The sequence below is a fragment of the Arvicanthis niloticus genome, chromosome 11 (genome assembly GCF_011762505.2).
Source record: "Arvicanthis niloticus isolate mArvNil1 chromosome 11, mArvNil1.pat.X, whole genome shotgun sequence".
Taxonomy (NCBI): Eukaryota; Metazoa; Chordata; class Mammalia; order Rodentia; family Muridae; genus Arvicanthis; species Arvicanthis niloticus.
The window spans coordinates 63,892,539-63,907,901 of NC_047668.1; the positions used below are offsets into that span (position 1 = coordinate 63,892,539).

A 15,363-nucleotide genomic window follows, 5' to 3' on the forward strand; every position below is an offset into this window, starting at 1 on the left:
TTTAACCATACTGCTTCAGCTTCTCAAGTGCTGACATTACAAGTGTGAGCCGCCATGTTTGCCTCTCTCCCGTTATCCTAACTTAAACTTAAGATGTCAGTGGTTTTTACATCACAGTAAATTTGAAGAGTAACATCCGTAAGTTCTGTGTTTCACATCTAGATAAAAGGCCTTAGGTTACCACATTCTACAGTGGTTTAAGAAGGATATGAACTCGTCTACCAGACCTGTGTCTGTATAGTGATTACCTCTCTGGGATCCCTTCCCATTGTGCCTTGCCTGTGGTCTGCCTTAGGGCATGGCCCTCCACAGAAGTGGGTCCTGAAGAAAGAGTAGGGTACCAGTATGATACTTGCCCAAAGTCCAGACGGGAGAGAGACACCCATGATGCTTCACAACTGTAATCCCAGTACAATGTTCCAGTTGGACATTGCTTGCAAGAACTAAGCTAATGTAGCCTGCAAGATCCTTGGAACTTCAGGGCCTAGAGCTTACTTCCAGGCAAAACCAAAGTTAGCAGTAGCCTCTCTCTTTAAAGAAGTCCTCTCTAGGGCTGGTGAGATGGCTCAGTGGTTAAGAGCACTGACTGCTCTTCCAGAGGTCATGAGTTCAAATCCCAGCAACCACATGGTGGCTCACAACCATCCATAATGAGATCTGATGCCCTCATATGGGTGTCTGAAGACAGCTTCAGTGTACTTACACAAAATAAATAAATAAATAAATAAATAAATAAATAAATAAAAGAAGTCCTCTCTAGGCATAGATGACCTCAGAAAGGTTTCTGAGAGCAGAACTCCATCCTTCTCTATTTCACAGAATATGGATGGGATGTGAAGAGCCATCCATGAGACAAGTTCCCTGTAGTGAGCTAGACCAGTGGAACCAGCGTCTGTTCTTTGTGACTCTGTTCTCAGGGCTGATGAGAGGAGAGGTAGTTGTGCTTAAGGAAAGCCTTTGGACTGATCCCTTTGGGTTAGCTTTCCTCTGGTCCTCAGAGAGCGCCCCAGGTGAAGCAGCTGCTTTGGTCTTCAAAGAGGATCCGATGTGCTCACTGGAGGGCGTGGTGTATTCATGAAGCAGGCAGAAGAAAGATGCTGCATTTTAGAGCTTCTACGGCATGTGACAACTCCATGTCAGCCTCGTACTTCTGTCTCATGGCTGAGAACAGCAGGGTTCATGATGCTGACTCAGAGGCACACAGGATAATCCCCACTGTGTGTCCGTTGCAGCAGGGCTCATGATGCTGACTCAGAGGCACACAGGATAATCCCCACTGTGTGTCCATTGAGGAAATGTGGTTGAGGGAGGGTGTCACTTGGCACACTGCTATTAGAGACTGTGACATTTCTAAAGTTCGAACCTCACTAACTTACATGTCCCTTTTACGTAGCTCGGGTTTCTTCCCAGCTTAATTATCATTAATTTCTGGATACCGAAGAGATGCCTGTGTTTCCTAGTGACTCTCTTTTCCATTTCAAGTTGTCATCTGATGTGAAGACCTTCCACAGCACAACCACAGAGGGCTTGCATATGCTTTCCCTGGGTGGTGGCCTTCTGTTTGATCTGGGTTACTAGCCCCTCCCTCACTAATGGGAATGTCTAAACTTAGGAATGTCACAGATCCAGATGGGGATCTAGACAAGCTTACAGGGAATTGGGTATTGAATGGTTAGGATTGGGTTGTCTGCAAGTAAGAGAATCCACTTATAAATTTTAAACAAATAGTGGTTTATTTTATGTATTTTGGAAGAAGCTTATAGCAGATATGGATCACTGTTGACTCTGTGGCCCAGTGGCTAAGACAAGTTTGACTACAGAACCTCATCTTCAAGGCAGGAAAAATGTGGAAGGAGGGCGGTAGGGTGCCTCCGCCCTCGGAAGGGAGTAGAAGCACCTCTAGAAATCCCTTCATTAGCCCCAAGCTGCAGCTAGATCAGGTGTCCCACCCCCCAGTTGCAAGGGAGCCTGGGAAAACAGGGACAGGATTTCCTGGTTGATCCATTGTGATCCAAGTCCCATGAGCCCCCAAAGAAGGCGTAGACTTTCCCTAAGGTAAGGAAGAAGGCTGTAGACCCTGCACAGGCTCCTTGACAGAATCTCAATGACAAGTCTTTTCCTGTTGTTACTGTTTTAAAATACAAGACCTTGCTAGAAGCAGGCTTCCTGGTTTTATGACTGCCCGTATATTTTGTTGTTGTTTTGGTTTGGTTTGGTTTTTAACGAGGCACCCAGAGCCTTAGAGAGGAACGCCTTTGTAAGCCTGGCTGACACTTAACTATGCTGTGTAGTTGTTAGCCTGCAGCATCGTCTTTGCTGACCCCTATGTTCGATTTTCCAGATGACCCTCTTCAGCCTTCCACATCCCACAATGAGAGCGTGCCTAGCTACTGCAGGAATGACGAAGGGGATATCTTCCTGGCGGCTGAGTCCTGGAAACCTGACGTCTGCACCAGCTGCGTGTGCATGGATAGCACAATCAGCTGCTACTCTGAGTCTTGCCCTTCCGTGGCCTGTGAAAGACCGGTTTTGAGGAAAGGCCAGTGTTGCCCCTACTGCCTAGGTAAGATCAAGAAAAAAAGAAAACACCTTTCATCTCTCCCAGTGGCCACTAAATTAACATTGGCGGCCAATTGCATAGACCAGTTAATATTTTTTAAATTAGTTTTTCTGGTTGGTATGCCGCACGGAGCCAATGTGGGAACATCAATCAGGGGAAAGATGGGGAAGCTGTGCTCCCAAGATGGATGTGCGAAAAATAAATAGATGCTGTCTTGAAACATAATGACATTATAGCACCACTGTGTTCCAGTGAGACTCTCTGCGAGTTCTGGGTTTTCAATATCATAGTCACCACTCCCTAATTATTTTCAGTAGCCACCTCTGCACATCATTCCCATATTAGAGGATGTTTATTATATAAATCTTGCTTTCCCTTGAGACCAACTCAATATGAAGTATTCATTAAATCTCCCATTTGTTTGTCTTCCTCATCTTACGGGGCAGTTACTTGATTCTGTTTAAGCTACAATGGCTGTCCATGTTGATGGCCTAAGCACAGAGTGAGGCCCGAGTTACTAACAGAATTCTCTCCTCCCTGTGGCCTGTGGTGCCACATCTTGTAAGCAGAGGACATATGAATATTACCCTCTAATGTCCGTACTCAACCAGTCCTGTGGCCATGAGCCAGATGCTGCTCTGGGGACCAGAAGGGAAGGCTGAGACAGCTGGCAGCTCTAATCAAGGACAAGCCTGGCTTCCAAGGCCCTCAGTGTCTGTATTGCTTTTGCATCTTAAAGTCAAATGAGACACAAGACACGTCTCAGTCCCACGGTGAGCCCATAATCAGAGTAGCAAATGAAGACACATGTCAGTTGTTATGAATCACAGGCATTGTGCACGCATCGCCCGATGGGTTCTGCGTGCTTTTTAGACACAAGTCATTGCAAGTATTTGGAATACGTACCTGGGGAAGAAGAAAGAGGTTCAGGCCACAAAACACTATGCACATACACACACACACACAGAGAGGGGGGGGGAGGGAGGGAGAATATAAAACAGTATGTCCTGAAAGCTAGGTTCTCTCCTTTGAGTGTCCATCTATATAATGTATTATTTAAACTTGAATGCTCTTTGAGTGAGGACTGGAAAACGGTGATGTAATGACAACTCCAGCTCAGGAGTGTCTACAGAAACCGGGACGGTTTGATCCTAAAACAAAAATCACGAGACATACTTCCAGATTAGCTACTTACTTTTCAAAGAGCTAACCAAAATTTGTACAAGAAAGGGTGCTCACTGCCTTTGGTGATAATCCAAAGCCAAGATGTAACTAGGATACTGTCCTGTCTTCACTCAGGGATGCAGACAATAGCGCCTGTTTACACATCAGAACTCCAATGATAAAGGGAAGAATTAATGAGCCACCCAGGATTACATGGCTAATCCTTGAGAAATCAGAGCCCAGGAGGTCTGAGGATTCCATGTTAGCTTCAAAGGAGAGAAATCAAAACCTAACAACAAAATTTCTCTTGTGTTGAAAGTCTCAGATGGCTTTGTTCAACTGAAAGTTCTTCTTGTGTCTCGTTGCTTTGTCAGCAGAGTGGTTACTTGAGTTGTAAGTTAGCTTTCATGTGAAAATGGTAAATGACTACTTCTCTTCCTCACAAAAACAATTCCCCAAAATTGTAGAAAGAAACCTTCTGACCTTAATATTTTCAGTCAGTGTTTTCTGTCTTCTGTTTTTCTTTTTTTCTTCATACTCCTAGTTCCTGAATTGTTTAGACTATATATTCTCCTTGAATGTAGGCAGAATAAGACCTATTCACCCAAAATGTGTGACTCGGACTTTAAGTTAAATTATAAGCACTTTCATTAGATTATGGTTCACATAAGTGCCTAGTCTGTTCCAGCACCCCTCCCCTCCTGCCCACCCCCATGTGTACACGGGTACTCTGTAAGGCTGGACTCATCTTAAGGGAACATGAGAGATCTTCCGTCTGAAAATCACAACTCATGTGCTGTTAATGACTGCATTGTTCCGTACCTGTGGTTGTATACTCAAATTCCTAATTAGGCCTCCTTTGTCTGTGTCACGCTTGTTTTAAAACACTCTTGTGAAATGACTCCTGTTCTCATGCAACTCTGCTATCCAGGCATTGAAAGTTGATTTTATGACGTAATGAGATTTCCTATCTGACTCGCCTATTCTATCTTGGGGTATTTTCTCTTAACCAACCGGTTTGTTCCAACTTCCCATCAGCCTGGCCCCTCTACAGAGGCACCAGGCCTGGGTAAAGCCAGCACTCCCGAAAGCACTTCAGAGCTGTGCCTGAGGTGTCAACCCTTAGTCATCTAGAAAAGGAAAGATGGCGGGACAGGCCATCGTTGTCATGTTGTAGGACACCTGAGTGCTTTCCCACAGAGCACTGAGAATCAGTGCTCCTGTTGGGTCCTATTTGGGCCATTCTCAATTTCACCCCGATTGTCAGTCCTCAGAATCACATCATCTCACTGGGGAGAGCACGATCCCATGGGGCACTGACCTTGCTGTGTCCTCAGATCTCCTAGGTAACCGTCACTCTAACAACTGAACAGCTTCTGTGAAACTGGCTTCTTCTCATATCAAAACCAAGAAGTAAGCTTGCTTTTCTCTTTGGATTTTTTTTTTTTATTCTCAGAATAAGAGTAAAGAAAAGTGGTGATCCACCTAAAAGTAGGCTTCTAATTACAAGTGTTTGTGTTCCCTTCAGCTAAATTATCATTACACTAACGTGCGGTGATAATGGTTCTCCTTTGATGTGTGAAGGCCTCCTATTACGTGTTCTAATTTAGTAGGATGTGTAATACAGACATAATTAATAGGATTGGTGATTAATTTTGAAAAGTGAGCAGCTTTGTCTAATTGCTTATAATACCCATCATTAGGGAATTCATCCTTCTACTGAAACGAAACTAAGTAGTAATTACCCAATCATTTTAATGGGGCATCTTAATTGATTTTCTAATTTTTTGTATTCTGCCTTCCTACACAAATACACACAAGCCTTAGATTGTATTTTCATAGGTTTTTCCGACTATAAAAAGATAGCTTTTAAGAATGGGGTGTGTGTGTGTGTGTGTGTGTGTGTGTGTGTGTGTGTGTGTGTGTGAATCAGGTAGAAAACGGTGGTCTGGGAATTCTGGTGTGTGGTGGCAGGCATGACAGGTGGTTCCTTGGAACTGACAGAGCCTTCGTTATGACGAACATCGCCATAAGAGCCAGGCCACTGTAAAGCATCCTCGCTTTGCTCTCCAGCTGCATGCTCTATGCCTGTATCCTTCCTTTCCAGAGGAAATAGTCTTCCAGGACTGAATGAGAGCTTGGCTCCATGGCTCCCTAGGGCAAAGCAAATGAGTGAACGTCAGTGACTGGCTCCCCACCCACACTCGCCATATTTGTGAGGATGTCTACCGTGCCCACATCTTCGGCGTGGGGGGCATGAGTATGCCCATGGACCCTTTCTATGCCATTGATTCAGTTTTTCCAGGTCGGCTCTTCCTTGGAAAGAGCACTCCTTTGATTATAAAGACTATTCTTAGTCTAACAGATGGGGTTAATTCCCTGTCAGCTTTGTAAAGCAGGAAAGTCAGACGGGCTGCCACTAGGCTGGCCTGGGAGAACAGAACCAGTGTGCTGGCTGAGTCAGAAGTGTTAACCAGAATATTACCTTGAAAATTATGGCTTTGTAAGGATGTGGCTGGAGGTTACTTTCCCTGATATTTTAAGTGACACTGAGAATCTCAGCTAGAAACCAATTTAAGAAGTTTTGTCTAGCGTTGGTTATTTTGGGATAAGAGCTGTTTGTTTATTAAATACATAAAACAGAAACACACATGGTTTATAACTTGCGTATAAACAATATTAAGATATTCTGTTTATATGACTTTCAGTCATTTCAGAATGTCTTTACTATAGATGTTTAAAGATCTGTGGAGATGATGATTCTTTCACCAAGTCGGTCTTTTCCTCATGATTAGCAGATAGCTGTACTTTGTATTTGGGTGTGTTGAGTCTGTACTGATACTTGAAATGGCACTAACACAAGAAGTCAAGCTGGCCTGGCTTGAGTAAGATCCATGGTTTTTGTCAGTGCACTGCAGGGCTATAATTGCGTGGTAATCTTCAGTGAATGGGTAGAGAAACGGCCCCCTAATAATGGAGGGGTTTGTGTCCTACACCACACTGTCTGCTATGAGACTTTTCTTGTGCTCCTGCTTTCCCGTGTTTCAGGCCGACTGATCCAAATGCTATCTCCTTAAGATTTATATATGCACATATATCTGTCAGAATCAAATGTAATAACCATTTACATCAACATCGTTAAAATTTGTGAAGTTAATGTTATGTGGTTTTTAAGTCAAAATGTTAGGACACTAGAATTTAATATTCCAATGTGTTTCCTTAAAGTTAAAAGCTTGTACACATTGTAAGGCACTTGCCTTGGAGCCAGAGTTATGCTCACAACTCTAAAACACACTGACTCTGTGTGTTGGTGACTCGATACGATCCACCTCAGTTGCCCCCAATAAAGGAAACCTGTTTCTCAGTGGTAGTATGTAAAGGAAGTGAGGCCATGTTTGCATGTGGAGATGGAATCACAGTGTGAGTGTACCCTGGCTCAGTGGCCCACTGCTCCCACAGTACAGACCGGCTATAGTCTGAACAGTGTTCATAGAGTGGCATTTACCTCCCTGTGGTGGTATGGAGCTTCTTGGTCCACCAAGATAGAGGCCAGCACAGCACAACTCTGCTGACCTTCTGAAGAATGGTCATCCCTGTCAGAGTGAAAAGATGGAACCCTTAACTTGGGTTTCAGAAGCTAGTGCCATGTGAGGAGTTCGTGAACTACTTGTGTGGTATTCACTGTGACCTGGCTGTGGAGGGCACGCTGTCCTAGGGAAGTATCTTGTCCCTTCGACTCCATTCACAGCTGCCACTCACAGCAGCCCCAGATTGTCACCACCATTGTGAGAACTAGTAAAAATGGTTAAGTGAAAAGAAAGAAACAGAAGGTGCTGGGAATGCAGAAGAAGCAGAATGGGCCCTTGCGTATTGTTTAGAGGGTGCGCATAGGAAAACATTCCGGTTGTCATCTACTGTACTAACTTTGGAACTGGTCTAAAGTTACCGCACCAAAAATAAACAGTGTTTGATTTCAGTTTGCTTAGGTCCTGCCCTGCACCCTAGGAAGCACCTCCTTCTGCATCTTGCATGCACAGTTTTTGTTTCTCTCTTCAGCATCCTTTTCAGGAACCCAACATTGAGAACAGAAATTCCTGTTTGCAGTTGACTCAGGGAGGGCCTCTAAGACATAGCATCTGTCTGAGCCCATACCCATGGGTGGCTTCATATTAAAAATCCTTCTGCACAGAGGAAGGCTGAGGCTGGGGGCTGGCACTGGAGTCTCAGAGCGTAGCAGCATCTGCCCTTTCCTGCTTATATTTCTATACAAGAGGCCAAACCTGATTTTCTACCTGTCACCTGAATGGTGCTGGCAGGGGATCTCTAACAGCATGAAACATCTCTTGTAAGTGCAGAGACTGGGACATCCTGCCTGTTAGATTTTTCTAACAAGATGAAATACTCTCCGGCATCCTAAAGAAAGCTGTATCTCTCTTCCTTCTTTTTTGGGGCCACTTTGATCTCGAATTGTTTCTCCCTGCCATTTAGAATACGTTTATTTATTTCCAAAATTATTTTGGTGTATAATCTCCATGTGTGTACACACACAGACACACACATACCCCTTACTATGAAATAGTAAGCATAACTATGAAACAAGACTTCATTTAAAGTTGAAAATGAACTACTTCTTTGAACTTGATCCTTGAAGTACCCAACCAATGCACAGTAGATACTTAATACAAGAATTACATTCTCTGAGACATTGTGTCCTCTTGGCATGCAGTGGGGATCAACCAAGAGTCACTGCCGACCAATTGGTCAGATTTCTGCTCATGGAACTTGGAAAGGTTTATAATTCTTCTGTTGATTTGAAGCAACCATTTTATTACGGTATACTGAAGAAACCCGGAAGTCTCTTTTGATCTTTATAATAGAGTTAGACTTCATATCCAGAGAACTAGATGAACTAAAATAAAACTGGGTTTTGAAGAAAGGACTTTGATGGCCACTTGCTTATACATCAATAAAGACAGAGGTGGCAGCCACACTATATGATAATGTCTGTCTCTTTTTTATATGAAGATAATTGATATTGGATGGTTTTCCAAGCTCTTTCCCTCATTGAAATTGTTCAGGTCTTGCATGCACAGGAGTCCCTCTTCACACTCTCGGAGTCTGCACTGTTCCTTTAGCCAGAATGCTCAGAGTCTCTGCCTATACATATGCAAACTTCTAGTGACCTTTCGTTAGTTAACTTAAATTCTTGCTGCTTACAGTTTCTGCTTAAGTCTCCTTTACATTAAAGAAAAAAAAAAGGATAATGTCGTTAGTTCTCACGTGGGAGTGCTCACATTTTATGTGTTCTCCAAACATGACTAGACTCACATCTAGCATTTGCCCAACTGAAGCTGATAAAGAAAAATGACATCACAGGCCAGGGATTTAGTGACTTATCACAAAGTGTGTCTTACTCCTTTCTGGGTTAGGAAGAAGGATTGTAATGCATTATGGGAAGTGTATACTGATATTGTAGTAAGCACTTTCCCTGTTTCGATGCTTGATCATTAATAAGCCTTGGTTGCTTTATCTACCCCTCTTCTAAGCCTCTTGCTACTCACAATGGCACAAGCTGCCTTCTTACCCCACCCCCAGTGATCTCATCAATTATTGCTTATCTGAAATCAGGCAGCAGAGGGAGGTACGCCTGAGCTTGTATTCCCACTACCCATGTAAAAAGCCAGGTGTGACAGCATACATCTGTAACCCTAGCAATGAAGGAGAAAGGAACACAGGCAGACCCTCACACTTGCTAGTCAGTCTGGCAGTTCTGGGTTCAGTAAGAGAAACCATAGCAAAATATAAGTTGGGGACATACACACACACACACACACACACATACATGTGCATATACAGACAAATGCTAAGCTACATACACACACTTCAAATTTCAAGCTCATTACCCACACTGAACACACTGAAGTAGAATACTATGAGCCAGTCCTTTGGCACACCCACTAAATGTAAGCCCCCATTGCTCTGCATGCATGTCCCAGAGGAAATATACCGTATTCACGAATGAAGCCAGGACTTAAGAACAATACTGTGAGTGTGCCTGCATCTCAACACGTATGGAAGGAAAGGCTGTCTTGGAGTAGGACTGTGCTGGATTGATATAAACAAGGGATTTCTTAAAGCAACAGCAGCATTTAGCTTCTTGGCTACCAGGATCCCAGAGTAAATTACTTTCCTGGACTCTGTAGTGGAGCAGGCGATTTAAAAGAACTGATGCAGTTTCTAAAGCTGCCTGACTTCCTCTCAGGAAGTGACTCCCACACCATGACCACCACAACAGAATTAGAACCCGAAGTGTCTGTCCAAGAAGGTTACCTCTGAGGCAGAAACCGAAACTGTAATGCAGGTGACAGTGGGTTTGGGCTTCTGTATCCTTCCTTGGAGGAAACAGGAAGCCATCAGGAGACACTTCCTTTGCAGAGGCTCGTGTGTCCAGCACTAGCCGGGTCAGCAGGCCTCTGGGTCCATATGAGTGACCCCTGGGACTGTAGGCCTAATCTGGATAGAGGAATAAGGCACAGGTGGCTGCCAAGGCCTGTAGCAAACTTTATTTTGTAATTAAAACAGCTCAAGTAGTAAAAACCAGCTCCAACGTCCACAGCTTGTTAAGCTTTTATTCTTATCTTGAAAAGATTCGAGACTGTCAAGTTTAAACAGTTGAATTTGGCCTAGGAGTAAACACAGAAGGCCTAGACAGTTCTCACCATTTTATAACCAGAATCCAGGACAGACAGAGGGGAAAACACATCGAGCTCTGCTCCAGAAAGGGCATTGTTTATTTTTAACGTGATCCTGGACTGTACAAGACACTGTTTCTTGAATTTGCATACAAAGGAGAGGAAGGGGGAAGGAGGGAGGGAGGGAGGGAGGAAGGAAGGAAAGGAGGGAGGGAGGGAAAGAGGGAGGGAGGGTGAGAAAGAGGAGAGAGAGAGAGAGAGAGAGAGAGAGAGAGAGAGAGAGAGAGAGAGAAAGAGAGAATATTCTTGGACTTAAACAATCCCTGTCATGTAGCCATTGTGGCAAACCGATCCCAGCTCCTGGCCCACCATATTCACCATATTGACAGTGTCAGCAAAACAAACCCTTAGCTGAAAGAAGCCATCCCCAATTGAATTTGATAGGTCCCACAATGGGGACAAGAGGCCCATAATGAGAAAGCAAACTGCCACAGCTTATTATACCAAGGTGTCACCATGAAATAGTGACTGTCTCGTCCTGAAAATTTCCAACACTGGCGCTTGATGCCATTGCCAGTGGAAAAGCCTGACGCTGTCTGAAGCTACGGCAGTATCTTCCAGATACGATTTTAGACTTGCCGCAGGGGCTGCTTCGAAGGGGATCATGCCCGTGGGATGTTTAATCCCTGATGTAGTGGTTTTAAAAGGAAATGTTGTTATGTATCAGTGCCGTTCCTGATGTTTTCCTCGGAACATTCTCCTGTGGCCATTTTCCTCTGAGAAAGTGGGAGGAAGGGAAACAGCAAGGGAGGTGAGGCCTGTGAGAAGAAAGAGGCCTGATGGACGGAGACCTCCAGGAAGGCCGTGGGTCCTCACCACTGTACCACTCGACTGAGAGAGATCTCCACTGGAGCCACTGAGTGATAATGGTTTACGTGGCACTGATGCCTGCCCAGAAGGTGGTTTCCCCAAACCCTACAAGTCAGGCCACTATGCTTGGGAGACCTCTGTGTGTGTGTGTGTGTTGGAGTGCCAAGCCACGCTGGTTCCTGTCCCACTCCGACTTCCTGTCCTCAGCATCTTAGACAAGTGACTTTACTTGCACGTGCCTCTGTTTTCTGTAGGACTGAAACAATAACCGTGTCCACTGAGCTGTGGAGACCAAATGGAACTAACACATGTGAAATGCTTATTTTGATGACTGGCACATAGCAGTCATCCAGTAAGTGGAAGTTACAAAGAATCTGAGGTATTGAATAATCAAAGCACATGATGCCATTGCCGGCGTAAGCAAAGCAATGCAGTGGTAAGAATCAAGTAGCATGTGCACCCAGTAGCCACATTGACACTGAGTCCCTAGGTCTGCATTCCTCGTCAGGCTAGGTGCTTTGAGTGGCTTTTACGTAATCTCACTTAGGCTAAGTACTTCTTACAAGAAAACTTCAAGGACTAGTAATTTATTATAAACACCTTCCAGTTGCATAGACTTACCCCTGTTTTCCATTATGAAGGTTTCTTAAACCCATGGTTCATCCAGCTACCCACATCTGCTCTGTACTGTCAGCCTCTTCTGAACTCACTAACTTCTCAAGAGAAACTGAGTAAAAAAGCAAAAATATTTCTATAAAGACTCATTAACCAAAATCTATCTTACTATTTCCTGGACCAGATGGCAACTGCCCTGATAATTTGGGACTGTCTTGAAAGCAAGAGTCACATCTGTTTGCTTCACATGAAAATCCATTATTAGCACAGCATGGCTTGGTTTTTGTACCCTATTTGGAGAAACAAATTTGGTTGCTATGAAATGTTTTGATACTTTGGTTCGAATGGACTCCGCAAGCAAGATCAGGAATGACGTCTCTGACACAGGGCTCACTGTGAGTCTTGACTCGGGCTCTCTGCACACCCAGCTGTATACTAACTCTGACCCACCTCAGGTCTGACACCAGTTTAGCCTTTGCTGTGCTCGGAGTGTTTTGGATGGCCTCGGAGTTCCTGAAGAAGGCCAGTGCACACTGGAGCCAACACAAGAAGCCTCTGACTGCCAGCTGGCCACTGCTGTGCCCCGAACATCTTCACACACAGTCTTTCAAATCCCATCTCAAATCTGAATTAAGTCATTTGCAGATGATCTGAAGCTGAAAGTGGCATGCTTCTGGGGTCCTCGGGGATGAGTAGAGCTTCAGGGGAACCATGATAAACTGCTGAAAGTGTCAAGCATCCAGGTCCAGTAATAGTCAGCACACATGTGTGGGCAAATAATTCTCCAGGCTCCTTAGCGGGTCGGAAACTCTGGCTCTATCTCTGAGAGACTTCGAACCCGGGTCTCTCTGTGAGTTGCTAACATAATGGGTCCCACTGTGTTCATGGTCATTTCGTTACTTTGAATGTTTAGTCCTGATGGGATTTAGAAAAAGTATTTAGGTAACAAAGCGAGACTTAAATTTTACCTACTCTGGACCAAAGTCCCTGCCCGAGCCCATCGCCTTCCAAGTATTCTGAGTGCTTGTTCGTTCATTTTGTAATGGTCCTTCTGGAGTCGACTGTGGCCGCGTGGAGCTGCTGAATGAACGTCGTAGGCACTGTGTGGTGCTGTCATTCAACAGCGGCTCGTCGATGCTCATTCTTGTCTTAGTTGACAATGTTCTGAGTGGGCTAGTACCACTCAAAGAGCACCTCACTTGAGTGTGAGCGTCGTCCTCCCACACTCTCTTGTGTGTGCGGCAGCCTAAGTGTACTGTATGGGGGTGGGGGGGGAGAGCTGTTGGGCTTGCTGTTTTATGTTTTTGACATGTTAACCAATAGTAATGAATTTCACTATTCAAAAGTAAAGAAGAAAAGGAAGACGTCATCCTTAAATATAGCAATCACTGTTAACTTTCTCTCTAGACTGTTCTAGGTACACTAACCTATCGCATTTACGACCCATAATGCATTTCACAGCAGTCCTATGTAGTACTAGCATGGTTTAGTCCTGTTTTCCTCTTGTCAGGCAGGAATCCCCCTCTGGTTTTTTTTTTCCTGTTTTAATTAATATTGTCATGAATGTCTTCATAAGCCGCATCCTGTAGGCCAGTGTTTCTCAAACTTAGCAGTGTACAGCCCTTTGATACAGCTCAGCTCCTGATGCTGTGCTGACCCCCAACCATAAAATTATTTTCATTGCTACTTCATAACTGTAATTTTTCTACTCTTATGAGTTGTAATGTAAATCTCTGATATGCAACCCCCAGTGGTATCGTGAGAACAGCTGCTTTAGGTTTTTGTTTTGTTTTGTTTTTTTGTTTTCATTTTTATGGGCTAGATTATAGGCAATAGAGTTAGTAGGTCAAAGAATAGACTACACATTTTAATGACATGAGAAGGACATCTCACATTGGTTTTCCCCATTTCTCTGCACTGACTTTTTTTTTTTCTAGAGCTGCCAGTAACTGGCTGAAGTCTCACCCTTTCCTGTATGTAAGACCTTTCTAGCTTAGTGACAGTTTCGGGGACAGAGTCACCCAGAGAAGCTAAGAGTTTACAGATCCATCCTGTGTGTCTGGAAGGTCTATCAGGGACTATTTCCTCAAGCCTGACCTGACCCCTCCCCCACAAGTCCACCAACTGTTGCTACTTAAGGCAGGAAGATGATTCCTCATGCTCCACCTTCCCATCTCTACTCCAGTAGTTATTTCCCAGAATCCCTCGAGCTCACCCTTCCTTTCTGCCTAACCCCCCTTGGACACTGCACTCCCTCTGCCTTAGCCCATGAGGGCTTCCATATGGGTGGATCTCAGTTTCCTTCTGAAGTAAACTAAGAAGGCCCCTCACCAGCTCCATAGGAAGGATTTAAATGTCTCACCTGTCATTCAGAATCCTTTGTTATCCATGCCAGAGGTTATCTCCAATGGACAAGTGCACACACACCAAACACCTCTATCCTTGCAATCAGCTAAGTCATTGGTTGCACCACCTTCTGAGGTGGCATCCCTCAGCCTCTTCATGTCCTCTTCACTGCTCAAGAGAAAGGCTGAGCATGCCATCCTGGGAGAAGTCTCGCTTACCCAGGAGACCTGTCTCCTGCCATCCACACTATCCACCTGGGTTTACTTCATATCGGTAGTGGGAACTGTGCTGGGCACTGGAGAGCGATCCCCAAGGCTGCCTCCACCATCCTCTGGTTCTTGGTCAGGGTCCTGCCTACATCAGCACTGGTGATGAGTGTTTATTAAATGTGTGGATGTCCTCATGATGCTGAACACATAATCACCATCCTTAACATCACAACCTTGTTTTAGAAGCTAATATTACTTTGTGAGCATTAGGGACGTTGATTTATTGAATATCTTAAGGTATAATGAGTTTCTGTGCTGAGACTCAAAGACAATAGAGCTCAGTACTTGACCTTGAGTCTTTGCACAGTCTTCAGCCCTTCTGTCCTGGTGCCTTGTGCCCTTCCTCCATACGAGTACTACTGGCAGAGGTGTCACCAACATAAGATGCAGGAAGGTGACAGCCAGGTTGGGGCAAGGAGTTGAGCCTCCTCCTTCCCGGTTCCTCATGCAATCCTCTTCATACTGTTACTCCATCATTGGAGCTAGTTCACGGTTGATGTACTACACAGGCAGTCGAGCTGTTCTATAAAGGGTCACTTCATTTCTTACAAGGCCACTACATAGTAGACTCTAGAGTCAGTGGTCTAAACTATCCTTCCTGGTGATGACAGAATGCTTCCTGAATTAAGGAGACATGTAACTCTGCCCAGCCCATTTCTCATGTATGTTTTACCTATCTTAATTAAAGTCACCACCTTTAAGGATTCCATGTTAGCAAACACTTGTGTCCTATTTGATTTGAAAGCCTTCAGATAAGTTGTTAGCTAAATAACATTTTAGAAGATGCTGGAAAGTGGATTTCTTGTTACTACCAAAATATCCCCTGTTGAGCTTTAGGCGGAAATAA

General features: G+C 44.4%; 1 protein-coding gene across 2 annotated transcripts in view; it reads left to right on the plus strand.

Annotated features, from left to right (window-relative positions):
• The window catches only part of Crim1 (cysteine rich transmembrane BMP regulator 1), a 175,075-nt gene that overhangs the window by 149,940 nt on the left and 9,772 nt on the right, over window positions 1-15,363 (plus strand). For both annotated transcript variants that reach the window (XM_034513780.2, XM_034513782.2), the window contains one exon: window positions 2,342-2,563. In XM_034513780.2, the coding sequence (XP_034369671.1) occupies window positions 2,342-2,563 (222 nt within the window). The remainder of the gene's footprint in view (window positions 1-2,341; window positions 2,564-15,363) is intronic.